We start from the raw sequence: 17,768 nt of genomic DNA, 5'->3' as shown, positions 1-17,768 counted from the left end.
AGACTGAACCAGGGACCTTCTGCATCTGCTCTACTAGATGCATCCTCCAATTTTTAGAATCATAGAATTTTAGAATTGGAAGGGACCCCAAGGGTCATCTAGTCGAACCCCCTGCAAAGCAGGAATGCTTCATTTTTTTAAATAATGTATTTTATTGATTTTTAAAAAGGCTTCCTTATGTACATTGAAGCAGCAAGCCTAATGTCTACAAAGTTGGAGTCTTCTAGGTCTCGCTTGCTTAAGAAACATTGTACACCTTTATTAAACACTTTAGGAGCATGAAGTGTTATAAACATTACTCTGACCCAATCTGCCAACATAAGTGACCCGTAGCACTCTTCATTTCTTGACCTATCAAAGTGTCTCCTTCTGTGAAGTCTAATAAAATATCGACCTCGTTTTCCAAACTTCCTTCCCTCTTTCTCCCCTGTTTGTGATTTGGTGCGTGAGCCCACAGAAGCATTAGTTTCGCTCAGGAATAAATCCTCCATCATCAAGATTCTCCCTTCCTTGTCAATATATTGATAGACTACAACATATTTTACATTGCAAAAATCCAAGTTGGCTTGTTTCCCCTGCATGCGGATTGTTTGACACAGTAGTAACTGGAGATGAAAATGTCTCCCTCGATTTTAATTTTGTAATGAATTCTGGTGCCTTCAGCCTAAATCAATATGCATTTCCTGAATTATTAACATAGTCTTACTTTCCTTGCATACCTTTTGAGAGAGAGAGAAATTCTTCCTTACTTATCGTGTTATGTAACAACCCAGGAGAAGGCAGAAAGTAAATCAGGATCTTCTAGTAAATCTCTGGGTGATTTGCAGTAGATCACCAGGGTTTTCAGACTCCCAGTTATTTTAATTACTGTAACAATAAAAAGGCAGCCCTAGCCACCATCGAATTGCAACTGCTTTCTAAATTAAACTGCTGGGATGAAGAAAGCCTGAGAGGAAAACCTGGAATGGATTCTTGTGTAGCAGGACTGTAAGCTTCCTTCCGGTGCTGAAGACATGTTATTGGGATCTGCATGCGCTCAGAGACACCCTGTTTGTTAATTCTATATTGTCCCATTTGAAGCAACTATTTGCACAAGGCTTCAGTTGCTGTATCTTGTGGTCCTAGTAACACCTCTAGTATTAAAAATTGTGGTTCTAGCAAAAAAACAAACAAACCCAAACCAATCAAATCCCAAATAGAACTCACAAGCCTGAAATCTCCATGCCCCAATTAAATACATAAACCAGTAGGGGGGCAGGCAGGGAGCCCAACAAAAAGATGGAGCCAGAGCCCAGGGTGGGAGGAGCCAGCTAATTCTACTTTTGTCCTGATGAGTTCTACAAAGGCAGCACTGAGAGTAAGGAGGAGGAAGGGGGGGTAAAGGGGACCCCTGACTGTTAGGCCCAGTCACAGACGACTCTGGTGTTGTGGCGCTCAACTTGCTTTACTGGCTGAGGGAGCAGGTGTACAGGCTTCTGGGTCATGTGGCCAGCATGACTAAGCCGCTTCTGGCGAACCAGAGCAGCACACAGAAACGCCGTTTACCTTCCCGCCGGAAAGTGGTACCTATTTATCTACTTGCACTTTTTGGGGTGCTTTCAAACTGCTAGGTTGGCAGGAGCAGGAACCGAGCAACGGGAGCTCACCCCGTCGTGGGGATTCGAACTGCCGGCTTCCGATCGGCAAGCCCTAGGCTCTGTGGTTTAGACCACAGCGCCACGCGCGTTCCTCTGGGAGGAGGAAGCTGGCTGCCAATGGAGCGGTTTGTAAGTAAGACGGCAGGTGGGGGGGGGCCCCTGGCTGAGATCAGACTGAGGCTGGTGGGTTAGTGCCCCATTTGCCCTCACGACGCAGCCTCCCCCAAGAAAACTGCAACAGGAAGCAGGTGGGGAATTATACAACAGGTGCAAGGAAGTTGCACCATGGGCCCAAGCATGGTGAGATACAGGGAGGCATAACAGAGTCTTGCTCCTCCATCTTCTGGCGGTGTACAGAGGTGCAGGCAAGCCCCCAAGCTGTCTCTTCTTTTCTCCCTACTGGACCAAATGACTGAGGACTATGACAGTGCATGTCCCTAGGGTCAAAAGAGACTTCTGTCATGTTTGCATTCAGACAATGCGCCTGGGGTAAGAGAGTAGATCTGTCCCCATAGAAGAAAGTAATATACTACATGACTACAAATGATTCTCCTCTATCAGTGGGAGGATTACTAGTGCAGCATTTGCTGTGCTATCTTGTTTGTCTTATTTATCTGAACACAGAGCATACCCATTAATAATCTTTCGAACAATTCCAGGAAATCACTGCAAAGTTTTCAATTAATCCTCCCACCCCATAAAACCATTTCTATCAAAACAGAACCTTAAAATGTTATCTGTATACAGTGGTACCTTGGTAGTCAAACGGCTTGGCTCCCGAACAAATCGGCTGCTGAATGCTGCAAACCCGGAAGTGAGTGTTCCGGTGTGCGAATGTTTTTCAGAAGCTGAACGTCCAACATGGCTTCCACGGCTTCCGACTGAGTGCAGGAAGCTCCTGCAGCCAATCGGAAGCCATGCCTTGGTTTTCAAACCATTTGGGGAGTTGAACGGACTCCCAGAACGGATTAAATTTGAGAACCAAGGTACCACTGTACTTGTTTCCTTTGGTTACTTTACCTGTTAAGAATTTCCCCCACTTTCTCTCTTATCTCAAAGTAATCCCCAGTCAAAGAGACAAGCAGATGCATTGAATGCCTGCACCAGTGACTAGCCATTTGGGATTATTCCATTTTGTTTGCATAGCAGCATCTTTGGAATTGTGGTTCTGAAACCGAACCAAGGCACCTCATGTTTATAAGAATATACACTGTTAATTCTCAGCGTTGCTCATTCACAAGGCTTCCCACTAAACTAGCCAATAATCTTTTCCAGGTCTTCTGCTAAATTTTCTCCATCCACGTCAGGTAAGCCTCTTGACTTGACGATTTCTCTCTCACACCCTGTTGTCTAATTCATCACTGTTCTCTTCTAACGTCTTTTAATCTTCTTGGTCACTTACAATCTCAACTACTTTTGTAGCCGAATCAAAACTTCCCAAATTTTGCTTCTATATACATGTAACCTCTCTCTTCATCTCCTCCAGCTCTTTGTTTATGATGTCAGGATTTTCTGTCTGTCTCTTTCTGGCTGCGATCCAGAACATATTTTCCACCTCTGTGATTCTGTGATTTCTTCGAAATCTGGGTTCACTACTGAATATCACCAGATTGTGATGTACACAGCCTTGATTCCAGCATTGCCTTATCTCTCTCCCACAATCTGGGGCTAAGCCATCTCATTGATATTTGTGTTTTCCTCACCCTGGCCTTTGCTGGCCTGTATAACTCTTACTTTTTTCCCTCCTCCTTTTTTTTTTTAGGGTTCCCCATCTCCTTTAGTATATGAGGAATAGCAGGCACGGTGTCAGAGTTTAGGGCTTGTACAGCACTTAAAAGAGACATGAGATCATTTCCTTGGGGAGATGGTGGCTCCATTCACATGGCAGTCTATTCTGCTCTCCCAACATTTCCCTGCTAATTTCTGCATTATGCTTGCGTGTATCACCTCTAGAAATATAGCAGAATACAGCAAAAGTCCAGAGCTTATTTTCGTGTTTTTTGCTTCTGCAAAAAAAGATGTTTTTGGAAATAACTGAGAAATGAGCGCTAAACTTGTGCTATAGTCGGCTACAGTCTGGGAGTGGCTTACACATCGTGTGAAAGCTCGAATATAATGCAAAAATTAATGGTTGGGAAAATGCTGGGGAAATAGAATGAACTGCTGTATGAATGCAGCTGGTGAGTGTCTGGAACAGCTCCTGTAACAAGGGAAGAAATTGGAGTTTCTCATCTGTGCACTGCAAGTTTTGACTTCCACCAGTGGTGGCTGGTGCCAGGTTTGTAAGTAAGAAGGCAGGCAAGTGGGATTGCCCTAAGAGACCAGCCTCCACCAACTTATACCACTGCAGCTTAAGCCAATGCTAAGAGTCAGCACTCCTGTCCCTGTTGTGTGCATGTTCTGGACATTAAAAAGAAAAAGAAAAATGGATTGAGGAGTGGCATGAGCCAACTGGAGGTGGCGTGAGGTCAGTTAAATGAAAAGGGGATGAAATTTCTCTCTGCAGGTACCCAAAGGACAGAAAACCTTTGACTGCCTCAGAATCTATCGCAAAGCCCTTGACTCACGTCCACAGCGAGCTTTCCCCAGATGTCAAGGTCTGTAGCACCTGCCTCTCAGCTGTCACGTTTAAAAAGTCCACATCAGCACATTGATAGCATTCAGTCCAAAGTTGTGTTCAGGCAAATGCCAGCCTCCCCTCCCCTCCCCAAAGTCATCATTTTCATATACACATCCCCCTGTCCCTGCTCAACCCCTGACCTTCCTCATGCTGCATAGAGAAGACCTCCATAGGGACTTTTGGTGGGCATCCGTCTGTCTCAGGAGATGATGAAAGAGTAAGCCTTTGAGGGTGAAGTCAAACCATTGGGAGAATTACAGAGCCTGCTGTGGCTGTAGGAACCGATAGGGGAGAGACATGTTTTGCTGCAGCTGGGGAAGATGAAGGCGTCTGGTTGTTTGATGCTGCAGATGCAACGCATCTCCTCCCAGTGGTCATTACTGTTGGTCACTGCTGTGGATATACAACCTGACTGCCTGTCTCCAGGTGCTGTGGTTATCTGCAAGGGATTCCCACACAATGTTGAAAGGCTTCATGCCACGTTTGCAGTTGAATCCCTTGAACAATGGGGGACCCTGCTTTATCAGATTGCATGTTGCAGGGAGGTAAAACTCAGTCTTGAAGGCTGAATGTGGCCCTCCAAGCCCCTTGGGACTCTGCAGTGGCAGAGCAAGCCGACTGGGCGCCTGGGGTGGCGCGTGTGCCCTGCGTCCAGGGGCGGGGCCAGCCGCCCATGGGGAGGGGCAAGCCAGGGCTCCGCGGGTCCACTGAGGAGTCTGCCTGCCTCCTCCCACTCAGCCGCCCTATAGCTGGGGGGGGGGGGAGGCAGTGGGCAGACCATTTGGGGCAGCCTGAGGGTGTCCGAGCCATTGCGCCACTCCCAGGAGAGACACGTGGCTCAGGCGTGCTGCAATCCCCGTGGTGAGTGCTGCCCGGCATTTTGTCACCCCCCTCGGTGGTGACACCTGGGGCAACCCGCCCCCACTGCCCCCCTTCCTCCTCCCCTGGAACTCTGCCCAGGTCCCACTGACCCAGCTCATGCATCTCACAGCTCTACATCCTCCTGTAGTGAGTTTTCCTGGCTGGGATGTTTCCTTGAACTGTGAATTTTCACCTTGCTTGTCAGGCTGGAGAATAGTTATACACATTTTTTACACTCCCGCCACTGGGATGCAGCCCCCAAAGGGCTTCCCACAAGGCATGTGTCCCTTGGGTGGGAAAAAAAGTTCCCAACTCTGGACAGAAATCATTCCACTTGTGTTCAAGGAAAGGTTTATAGGTTCCTGGAGCAATACGAGGAAAGTCAGGGACTGAGCAAAGGCAGGCATGAGGACACTGGGAAGGGGCCTTGGGTACATCCCCATGGCCTCAGATTACCATGCATCCCTTCATTCATTCACAGAGATTAAACTTGGGTTTTGTTTGTTTATAATTTAAAAGGAAAAAGCTTCGAGGGCCTTTTAAGGTTAGAAATAAGGCAAAGAAGGAAGAGCGTGCTCAAGATTTGGGGGAGGGAGAACCTGTTTGTTCTTAAGTTTCGCAGTCCAGGTTACGGATAAGCTTTAAAGTAGCTCAATCCCGGGTTTTGCATAATGTTTGCTTGTTGTTTTTCACCAACAGCGTAACAGCCTCACGGTCCCTAATCCGGACGAAGGCAAGGACGCTCCTGAAGATCAAGAGAAGTTTGATGAATTCCCCGACCAAATGTCCAACGACCCCGAAGAGTTGCATTACGCATCTCTCAACTTTGGTGAACTGAAATGTTTACCGGAACCCACTTCAGAAGAATCCAAATCAGATTATGCTGAAATCAAGAAGGTCTAGTCTGCAGATGGTGAAAGAGGAACCGGAGAGGCAGTTTTAAGAGGATTTCTCAAGTCTAGTTGGCACTGTGAACAAAGGAGGTCACCTCCTGGTTCTGATCTGCTGTCTGCCCTCCGAAGAAACCTCTTCCTCATAGTGTGCGTGTGTCAATTACCCTTCCTGCTCTTGTCCATTTCTCTGTACCCCCTTTTGGGGGAGCATAGGCTGCCCATTGTTTACTCTGGCACTGAAACGTGATCTGCAGCAAGTGAAGGAAGGGGGAAAGGGGCCTGTAGCTTTGTGGCAGAGCACATGCTTTTCATGCGCAAAACCCTGGGTTCAACCCTCCAGCCAAAGGCCCCGAGGCTTCAGAAGTGGGAGACAATGCCCACCTGTGATCCTTAGAAACCACCTCTTGTCAGTAAGGCCGGCCTGAACATTAGGCAGAGTAAGGTGACTGCCTCAGGCAGCAAATGTTGAGGAGCAGCATGGGCAGCCTCCTAGCTGTTTGCCAGTATTGAAGTGAGATTCAACTGCCACTCTAGGCAGTGCCTTTGTGTAGAAAGCAGGGGGCACTATCTTGTCCTATACCTCAGCAGCAAAATGTATTGGGACAGCTCTGGCCATCGGAGCAAAGAGCATTTATTTTAAGGGAGCTTTGTAGGCTCAATTTAGCCCCCTCCTGCAAAAAGCTCCACCCCCTGATTTTTAACGGGTGTCAAACTTGCTAAAAGCCTGAGCAATATCTCTACCCCACCTCACTCGTGTCTCATCAAAACATAGGAAGATGTTTTCTACTGTGTCAAGCCATCTGTCCATTAAGCTCAGAACTGTCTACACTGGCTGGTAGCAGCTCTCCAAGGTTTCGGGCAGTGGACAGTTCCTATTTGGAGATGTCAGGGTTGAACCCTCAATGCAGAGCAGGTGCTCTTCAAAAAATTGTGTGCATACAGAGGACTTCTGAGCGCAGCCTTTTCAATTTCAGCCGCGTGTTTCAGGAATAAGGTCTCAGGCTGAATATGTGTTATTCATTCTATAGGAATGGCATTGCAAGAATTAAGGCTGCAACACCGCGTGGTAGCTAGTTGGAGACTCCTAAGGATGCGGACAAGAGAGCAGCTCCCAAGATATTTCATTTAGGATAGCTGTCTTCATTTGCTAATAATCCTATTGTTTTGTTCTTTATGTAAACCGCTTTGAGGGTTTACGACAATCGAGCGGCATATAAATATTGCGAAATGAACGAATAAATTCAATAAAATCTTGCAGCTCCGCCTGCCAGTCAACCAAAGAGTGACATCTCACAGCACGTGCCTTTGTGCCGGCATTGATTTGCAGTCTGCTGCAGGCTTTGAAATGGAATCCTCAGAGTCCCAGTGTTGTTGTTTTCCATTAAAGAAAGAAACAACCAGCCATATCACAAAATGCCATTTACTACAGACTCATAAATAACCACTTGTCCAATCACCTATGGGAAGCCAGAGCTGCCTCTGGGGCAGTCTTGACCTTTGCAGGCTGGAATACATCGGAGGCCAGTCCATTATGGGGACCTCAACCTGCCTTCAGGCATGGGATGGGCAGGTGAAGATGTGGCTGGGGCTGCCTTGTCCACAAACCCCCTGCAGTTTAATAGATAAATCCCAGGATAACTTCCTGCGTGGGAATGACATCCTCCTCAAGGCCATTTGGATGCCTGTAAAGACTGCATTGTGCCTACAGTACGACTAGTTTCTGGTTTATTTATTTTTTACTTCCCCCTAGCCTTCTATCTTTTCCAGCTACATGCATAAACACACACACTCTTTAACTGATTCTGATGAAAAGGTGTGTTCTCGTTTTGTAAACAATGCATTATAATCAGTGTTTTATTTCTAGAAAAATAGAGGCAGGTACTCACCACAAAGTTGTAACAGTAAATACAGTGGTACCTCGGGTTAAGAACTTAATTCGTTCCGGAGGTCCGTTCTTAACCTGAAACTGTTCTTAACCTGAGTTACCACTTTAGCTAATGGGGCCTCCCGCTGCCGCAACACGATTTCTGTTCTTATCCTGAAGCAAAGTTCTTAATCCCGAGGTACTATTTCTGGGTTAGCGAAGTCTGTAACCTGAAGCACCTGTAACCTGAAGCTTCTGTAACCCAAGGTACCTAACAAAAATTAGGTGCCAGTACTGCATACCCTGGAGAGAGAGGGGGGAAAGCACTGATTATAGTCCTGCTGTTTTTTTAAAAAAAAACCTGCAAAACAAAGCATACAAAAATGATGCCAACAATGACTCAGAAATTGCAGGACACGGAGAGTACAAAATGAATGAAGGAGAAATATCTTGCCTGCCTTCGCTGGAATAAAAGTGAGTGCTGGGGAGAGAGTAATAAAACCTTCTGTCCACCTGTCAATGTGTATTGGAATGCTTTGCGACGGTGCAGCCTGTGTGACGATTCCAACAGCCCTTTCCGCCTCTTGCTGCCCGGCACAAACCAAGCTGCGCAATCCTCTGGCTGCAAGAATGAGACGGTTGCCTCCTCTATAAATAAATAGCCGCTCACTGTCAAACCAGCTGGTGGTGCTCATTCTGCAGGCAGGCCTGCTGGCTGTGCGATGTCATGGTGCCGCAAGATCCGCAGAGAGGAGCTTTCTTTGTTGGAAAGGTGTGAGGAGGATGAGTCAGTGTGAGAAATCACACGGCAACAGTGACATCAGCTGGCCGGAAAGGGACAGGGATGACACCGTCCAAGGATAAAAGCAGTACAAATGACGCAGCCTAAGCAAACCTGGATATCTATTTATTTTGGAAGCAGGTCATGGGTCCATCTATTAAAACTGGCAGCAACTTTCTAGGGACTCAGGCAGAGTTGTCTTCCATCACTAGAGATGTCAAGGGTTAGGAATGTCTGCACGCATGCTATAGCATGTGCTCTACAAGGGAGGGGCTCACCCATGAGACAGGCTGAGGTAGCCACCTCGGGTGGCAGAACCCCAAGACACAGCACTGTACCCCCCAACATTTCTCCGATGAAAATAGGGACATCCTTTTTTTAAAAAAATAGTAAATTTTATTAGTATTTTCCACACAACAAAAACAAAATGGAAAATAACAATACACAAAACACAAAAACAAGCTTATGACAAACCAACCCAAATCTTACAAATTATTAATATAAACACTAAAAAGGAAAACAAACATTGACTTCCACCAACCCCACAGCACCTCCTTTACCTCTCATTGTATCTTCCTGTTTTCCTGATCATCTCTATCCTAGCATCTAGATATAAATCCCTCCTTCTTCTCCTTTCACTTCACAAGGTTATTCCAGACTCAGCCAGATTTCTGTCCTCGAACCTTGGCTTTTAAGGTATTCGTTTAGGTACTCCCATTCCTTTTTCACTTCACTTTGGGGTTTTTGTCTTATTATATCTGTCAATTTGGCTAATTCTAAATATTCTGAAAGCTTGCATAACCATCCTATTTGATAATAATTATAATAATATCCCGCCTATCTGACTGGGTTGCCCCAGCCACTCTGAGAAGCTTCCAACATATATAGAAACATAATAAAACATTAAACATGTAAAAAGTTTCTTATACAGGGCTGCCTTCAGGTGTCTTCTAAAGGTTGTATAGTTACTTATCTCCTTGGCTCGGGGGTCGCATAACTCCATACCCTCCACCATTTCTCCAATTGAAACAGGGATGTCCTAAGGAAAAGCAGGACATTCCAGGGTCAAATCAGAAACCGGGACGGCTTCCGTAAATCCGGGACTGTCCCTGGAAAATAGGGAAACTTGGATGGTCGGCAGCGCTCCTGTGGGCACCCAGCAGGCCCTCTGCCAATGGTGAAGAACTCTCAAGATCTCACTGAAATCTCAAGAGAGCTTGTGCACTTGCAGGTTCTCGACTGAACCCCCAGCCCCTGTTTTGTGGGTGCCGCCAAAAACACAAGTAAGGGAGAGTGTGGTGGTGGGGTAGCACCCTCACATGTTGCCTCGGGCAATGAAACAGGATGGGCCACTTCAGTGCTCTACCATTTACTAGGGACCTTCCATGCCTCTGGTATAATGATGATGATGATGATGATGATGATAATAATAATAATAATAATAATAATAATAATAATAATAATAATAATAAATTTTATTTATACCCCACCCACCCTGGCCAGAGCCAGGCTCAGGGCGGCTGACACCAGTAAAATTACAGTAAAAAAACCCACCAATTTAAAATACAGGTTAAAATGCAATTTAAAATGCAGCCTCATTTTAAAAGTAGCCTATAGATCAAAACCATAAGGGGAGGGAAAACATAAGGGTCAGGCTGAGTCCAAAGCAAAGGCCAGGCGGAACAGCTCTGTCTTGCAGGCCCTGCGGAAAGATGTCAAGTCCTGCAGGGCCTTAGTCTCTTGTGACAGAGCATTCCACCAAGTCGGGGCCAGTACTGTAAAGGCCCTGGCCCTAGTATGGATGTGTGGTCATTTTCTCCAGAGGCTCTCTCTGCGGTGCTTCAGGGGAATGCAAGGGGTCATTGAACTGCAAAGGGAAAGGTGCATGTGTGAATGCTCATTGCCCAGAACTTCATTCAAGCCAGGGCTGTTTCGCAGGGTTACCAGCTGCACACAGAGACTCAACAAATGTATAGCTTACATTCTTATAGAGAACCTGCAACCCTTCGGATGCCACCTCTTTCTGAGCACTTGAACTCAGGGGCATCCAATGGAATATTGGGAGAGTCAGAACAGATACAATACTTTTTCATGCATTGTTGAACTATAGAACTCACTCCCACTGGAAGCAGCAGTGGCCACCAATTAGGATGGCTTTAAAAGAAAGTTCCTGGAGGGAAAAGCTACCAGTGGCTACTAACCTTGATGGCTATACTCTGCCTCCATGGCTGGAGTCAGAAATGCTTCTGAATACCAGTTACTGGAAACCACAAAAGGGGAATAGTTGCACTTGGGTTCTTCTTGAGAGTTTCCCACAGGTTGCTGGACTAGGTTGGGCCACTGGGTGCAACTGGGACAGAAGTACTGCCTTTATCTAGGACTAAGACTGACGGGCTGTTGTTGCCACAACACCAGAGCTCCATTTGCCTTTAATAGCCTAGCCTACAGAGAATTTTAATGGAAACAGGAGCAGAAATTGCTGAAGTTTACTTATCAGCCCTGTGTCCGGAATGGCAATCAATCTTCTGACTGCAACTGGCATTTGCTGCTGTTGCTTTCAGTCCACAATTGATACTTAATAGATTGCATACTTTCCCGATCACATTGTGTTTCCTTTGCATAGAAACGTATGGGGGGAAATAATGCAACAACAACATATGTTACATGATTATGTCACAGTGGACCGCAAAATAAATAACGTAGCTTTTTGGCAGAAGATGAACTGCAGTGGAACGGAAGCGGCGCTGCATGCAAAGAACACAGAGTGGACCAAAAAACAATACACCCCTACTTACAAGTGGCAAGAGCCTTAAGTGGCAAGGACTAGTCTGGATAGTTAGCCTTGGTGAAGACTTGACGTTTCCATCCCCAAAAAAGTTTTTGATTTGAGTTTCCATTGAAATAAGGCTGTATTTTAATGTTTTAATGTTGCATTTTAATCTTCTTTTTAAGTTGTATTCCAATCAATTTGTTTTTATATCGGGTGTTAGCCGCCCTGAGTCTGGTCTTGGCTGGGGAGGACGGGGCATAAATAAAATTTATTATTATTATTATTATTATTACTACTACTACCACCAGTGGATAGGAAGAGTTGTGGGGAAGAAAGGTAAACCACATCACCTGTAGTAGGCACTCAGTAGGCAAGCTGCTCACTTGCACAATGAACATATTTGAAAACGCCTAATTTAGACATGCATATAAAATATTTAACAAACGTAAGGTGTAAAGGCAAACCTTCGAGAGCGGCAGTAGAACATTTAATCCACTTTTGTTGCCAAGAGTTGGTAATAAAATGATGGCACCTTCAATCGCACCAGCTTTTTAAGTGAATAACTTGTATGTTCAAAGCATTTCTCTCTTCCTGCGGCTCTGGGTACCGCAACCTGAGATCTTTTTGCAGCAAGATGTGCTTAATTAAGAACAAACTGAAAGTCTATACCCACTTACCTGGGAATGTGCCTCGCTGGGGATCAGGGAGTATTTGATTTGGTTCACATTTAAAGGTGAATCTATCTCATTTGCACTTCCTGAAACAATATGCGGCCTGAAACAAAGCCTTCCTTTGATATTCACACTTCTCTGAATTTTGCAATGGAGTTTTTCAGCCAAAGTGTGCCTAGCGCTGCATATATTGGGGAGAGTAACATACAGAAGTGCCTTAGATTAAGGAAAATATAAATATCAGAGCAGACATATATATATATATATCAGATTGCACTCTAACAGTGCAAGCCTGTTCTTCTTTGCTCAGAAGTTATGTAAGTCTCCTTGTGTTCAGTGGGGCTTGCTGCCAGGTAATTGTGTTGAGAGTTGCTGCTTTAGGCTTCAGTCCTAAATACACTTCCCTGGGAGGAAGCCTCATTGTACACAGTAAGGCTCCCTTCAGAACAAACATGCGCAGGATCGTCCTGTAAGTCTGCACAGCAGCCCCTTCGCTCCATTTTAAGAACATCACAAACTGCAGATTGGCTTCTCTCTCCACCACCATTACACCCATTTTTACACTTCATTGATGCAAGGCCAGGAGGCCCCAGCAGGTGGCACTATTCACCAGCCTATGATGCCTTGAGCTCAGCTGTAGTGACTGCTGCCAGATCTCTCTCTCTCTCTCTCTCTCTCTCTCTCTCTCTCCTGTGTGCCTCAAGCATGTTTGCCAATGCATGAATCTTTCATACAGAGAGCATGTGGGAGAACATTCTGTGGCAGGGGTCAGGAATTGCCTGGGGATCTGTGCTCCAGACACAGAACATGCTTCAGGGCCTGACTTCTGTCTAGGTATTTATTTATGTGAAGGCCAGGGACACCTTAACTTCATTTTTCTGCTAATGTGCGTTCAGTTTGCTGAACCAGTTTGGAATGTCAGCCATTCCCTGAAACATGGAAAGTGCTAATGGACAAGAGTGCCTCTGATCATCTGCAAAGTGTGATTCTGTAATCACAAATGGCCTGTGCACCTGCTTATTTTTTTTTAATAGTTTAATAGTTTTTAATTGTTCCTGTGCTTTTAACAGTGGCTTGACACACAGAAGCCCACCTGCTGTAGAATCTCCTAGGATGAGGATAGGAAAGAGCTTCAGGCAAAGAGGAAAGGCAACCATCTAATCAGATCCAAATGTTCCTTTTTTCCAGGGACATCCCTGATTTAGAGAAGCCGTCCCGGTTTCTGATTTGATATCGGAATGTCTCACTCTTCCTTAGGTAAAGGTCCAGTCGTGGCCGACTCTGGGGTTGCGGCGCTCATCTCGCTTTATTGGCCGAGGGAGCCGGCGTACAGCTTCCGGGTCATGTGGCCAGCATGACTAAGCCGCTTCTGGCAAACCAGAGCAGCGCACGGAAACGCCGTTTACATTCCTGCCGGATTGGTACCTATTTATCTACTTGCACTTTGATGTGCTTTCGAACTGCTAGGTTGGCAGGAGCAGGGACCAAGCAACACTTTTCCTTAGGACGTCCCTATTTACATTGGAGAAATGTTGGAGGTTATGGAGTTATCTGACCCCCGAGCCATCTGAAGTCAATCCTGTATAGGGAAGTTTTGTTTAATGTTTGATGTTTTATGATGTTTTTATATATGTTGGAAGCTGCCCAGAGTAGCTGGGGCAACCCAATCAGATGTGTGGGGTATAAACATAAAAATTATCATTATGGAATGGGACGTCCCTATTTTCATCAGAGAAATGTTGGAGGGTATGTGTAATGGGTTTCTGCTGGTTGGAAGGAGGCCTCTTGTTGAGGTGTGGACCTCCTCAGGTACCCAACATTGCCAACTTCAGCATCAGCCTGGGTCTTAGTTCTGGCCCTACGGTGGCCTGCTGTTGCACCAGTTCAAAGTGCCACCTGTATAGCTGATTCTCCAATGAAAATTTGAACTTCCTCCATTGAAGATCAAAGGGTTGAAGGGCGGGATTTGTTTGGCTTGTGCATTCTTGGCCTTGAGCAATCGGAAAAGATTAGAGATTCTGCTGGTTTACTGGCCACTTCGCTGCCCAGCAGTCTCCCTGCCTGAGCTGACAGAGCTGGTCTCAGAGGCTGTGTTGAGGGCTGCTGGTTCAAATCCCTACTTGGCTATGAAGCTCACTTGGGTGGATAACTTTGGGCCAGCCTCTGCATCTCAACCTAAGCTACCTCACAGGATTGTGTGGATTAAATGAGAAGGTGAAGAACCATGTATGCTACCTTGAGTTTCTTGGAATAAAAGGTGGGATATGTTTCAAAAACAAATGAATGAACTCCATTTGCGCATATATATATATATATTTGCTTTCGTAGATTTTCACGGGTACAGGAATGCAGGTTTTGGTGTCCTCGGGTGTCTTCCCGTGTAAAAGTTGGGGTGTCTAGGCGACGTTTCGACGAGGTCTCACTCGTCATCTTCAGGCTGGTGCTTTCGGCTTCTTGTTACTGGAACAGAGCGGGATCTCAATGTTTGAGTTCCTATAAATACTGTAGAGGGGGTGTGGTGTCTAGCCTCCAATGTTCTGGGCAGAGAGGAAGTTCCCAGGCTAGTGTGCCTTTTCTTCTTTTGTTCCTTAATTACTTGAGAGATACCTTGAGTGATTTCTTGAGTGATATCCTGAGTACCACTTAGGTGGGTCATTAGGTGTGGATTAGTTGCTAAAGTCTTTGTGTCTTGACCTCTTGAACTCTGTGAAGAGTTTTCCTGAGAAGATGGCTGTATTGCACTTAGTTGTGCTTTGGCTTGGCTTCGTGTATAGGGGCGAGCTGTGGTTTTGTGGCTTGTGTCAGCCAGATCTGTGTAGGGATTGCAGGGGGGTGCAGCATCCGGAGGTGCCACCATGGATTGGCTACTGGATGGTGTCAGTAATTCATCTGTGGAGAGGGTCTGGGTTTGGGTCTGGTGTGGTTGATTGGTGTTGGCGTTCTGTGTGCCTCTGGATCTGGTGTCAGTTTTTGTGGAGAGGGCTAATTTCCAGATGTCTGGCAAGCGGGATGTGTCGTCACGCTTGTTCATGTTGTGAGGGTGTTTCTCTATCTCGATGGCTTCCATGATTATTCTCTTGTGGTGATGTTCCGTGTTAAAGAGCAATTTGGAATCTGCAAAATTAATTTCGTGTCCTGTTTCTTTCATGTGTTGGAAAAGAGAGGAAGTTTTTTCTTCTTTTTTGACGGCATTCTTGTGTTCTGCGATACGTGCATTTATTCGTCTGTTTGTTTGTCCAATGTACGTGGCTGGGCAGACTTTGCAGGGTATTTCATAGATCCCTTGGTTTTCCAACTGGATTTTATCCTTGGGGTTTCTGAGGATATTGGCTATTTTTTGGTTGGTGCAAAAGGCTGTTTTGATATTGTGTTTATGGAGGATTTTGCTAATTTTATCTGTAGTGCCCTTGATATAAGGAAGGAGGGCCATGCCATTGTTTTCTTCTGTGTCTTGGTTTTTGGGGGGTGTTTCCTTTTGGATTAGCTTCGTAATCCTGTTTTGCTGGTATCCATTGGCAATTAACACATTTGAGAGATTCTGTAACTCAGTTGTCAAGTGGTCTTTGTCAGCCAGGCGTTTGGTTCTGGAGATGAGAGTCTTGGCTACGGAGTTTATTTGTGCAGGGTGGTGGTGTGATTGTGCATGTAAGTAGCGGTTGGTGTGTGTTTTTTTCTGGTAGATAGTGTGTCCTAGGGAGCCATCAGGTTTTTTGTAGATTAGGACGTCAAGGAAGGGAAGTTGGTTGTTGGCTTCTATTTCCATAGTGAATTGTATTTTGGGGTGTAAGTTGTTGAGATGTGTGAGGAAGCTATCCAGTTTTTCCTTCCCGTGTGGCCAAATTACAAAGGTGTCGTCAACATATCTGAGCCAAAGTTTGGGTTTGTGTTCTGACTTGTCTAAAGCATTGGTTTCAAAGTGTTCCATGTACAGGTTTGCGATGACCGGTGAGAGGGGTGATCCCATAGGTGCTCCTTCTATCTGTTTGTATCTTTGTCCATTGTGGATGAAGTACGTGTTGGTTAGGCAGTGGTTGGTCAGGTCCAAGATGTATTCGGGGGGATTGTATTTGTTTTGAATAGCTGTCAAGGCTTCATTAATGGGCACTTGTGTGAAGAGAGATACAACATCGAAGCTCACAAGTAGGTCATTAGGATGTAGGTTTTGCTTCTTTATTGTTTCTATGAACTGGAAGGAGTTTGGTACGTGTGAAGAGATGGATTCTGCATAGGGCTGAAGTTGCTTGGCGAGAAATTTAGCGAGATTTTGTAGAGGTGAGCCTATGGAGCTGACTATTGGTCTGAGTGGTGTTCCTTCTTTGTGTATCTTGGGGAGGCCGTAGAGTTTGGGGCATCTGGATGATTTTTCTCTGGGGATGATTCACAAAGAAGGAACACCACTCAGACCAATAGTCAGCTCCATAGGCTCACCTCTACAAAATCTCGCTAAATTTCTCGCCAAGCAACTTCAGCCCTATGCAGAATCCATCTCTTCACACGTACCAAACTCCTTCCAGTTCATAGAAACAATAAAGAAGCAAAACCTACATCCTAATGACCTACTTGTGAGCTTCGATGTTGTATCTCTCTTCACACAAGTGCCCATTAATGAAGCCTTGACAGCTATTCAAAACAAATACAATCCCCCCGAATACATCTTGGACCTGACCAACCACTGCCTAACCAACACGTACTTCATCCACAATGGACAAAGATACAAACAGATAGAAGGAGCACCTATGGGATCACCCCTCTCACCGGTCATCGCAAACCTGTACATGGAACACTTTGAAACCAATGCTTTAGACAAGTCAGAACACAAACCCAAACTTTGGCTCAGATATGTTGACGACACCTTTGTAATTTGGCCACACGGGAAGGAAAAACTGGATAGCTTCCTCACACATCTCAACAACTTACACCCCAAAATACAATTCACTATGGAAATAGAAGCCAACAACCAACTTCCCTTCCTTGACGTCCTAATCTACAAAAAACCTGATGGCTCCCTAGGACACACTATCTACCAGAAAAAAACACACACCAACCGCTACTTACATGCACAATCACACCACCACCCTGCACAAATAAACTCCGTAGCCAAGACTCTCATCTCCAGAACCAAACGCCTGGCTGACAAAGACCACTTGACAACTGAGTTACAGAATCTCTCAAATGTGTTAATTGCCAATGGATACCAGCAAAACAGGATTACGAAGCTAATCCAAAAGGAAACACCCCCCAAAAACCAAGACACAGAAGAAAACAATGGCATGGCCCTCCTTCCTTATATCAAGGGCACTACAGATAAAATTAGCAAAATCCTCCATAAACACAATATCAAAACAGCCTTTTGCACCAACCAAAAAATAGCCAATATCCTCAGAAACCCCAAGGATAAAATCCAGTTGGAAAACCAAGGGATCTATGAAATACCCTGCAAAGTCTGCCCAGCCACGTACATTGGACAAACAAACAGACGAATAAATGCACGTATCGCAGAACACAAGAATGCCGTCAAAAAAGAAGAAAAAACTTCCTCTCTTTTCCAACACATGAAAGAAACAGGACACGAAATTAATTTTGCAGATTCCAAATTGCTCTTTAACACGGAACATCACCACAAGAGAATAATCATGGAAGCCATCGAGATAGAGAAACACCCTCACAACAT

General features: G+C 45.4%; 1 protein-coding gene across 8 annotated transcripts in view; it reads left to right on the top strand.

Moving 5' to 3' along the window:
• LOC310851465 (sialic acid-binding Ig-like lectin 13) overlaps positions 1 to 7,370 on the top strand; it is a 29,822-nt gene extending 22,452 nt beyond the window's left edge. For 2 of the 8 annotated variants that reach the window (XR_014567752.1, XR_014567753.1), the window contains 3 exons: positions 2,913 to 2,944; positions 4,144 to 4,234; positions 5,818 to 7,370. Coding sequence is in view for 6 of the 8 variants with exons in the window: in XM_083753918.1 (XP_083610044.1) it covers positions 4,144 to 4,234; positions 5,818 to 6,021 (295 nt within the window). In the remaining 2 variants the exon portion in view is untranslated. The remainder of the gene's footprint in view (positions 1 to 2,912; positions 2,945 to 4,143; positions 4,235 to 5,817) is intronic. The other 6 variants (XM_083753918.1, XM_083753917.1, XM_083753922.1 and 3 more) reach the window with 3 other exon arrangements.
• The last annotated feature ends 10,398 nt before the right edge of the window (positions 7,371 to 17,768 follow it).

The sequence above is a fragment of the Podarcis gaigeae genome (genome assembly GCF_964106915.1).
Source record: "Podarcis gaigeae genome assembly, chromosome: 8".
NCBI lineage: Eukaryota > Metazoa > Chordata > Lepidosauria > Squamata > Lacertidae > Podarcis > Podarcis gaigeae.
This window is presented reverse-complemented; position numbering and strand designations above follow the sequence as displayed.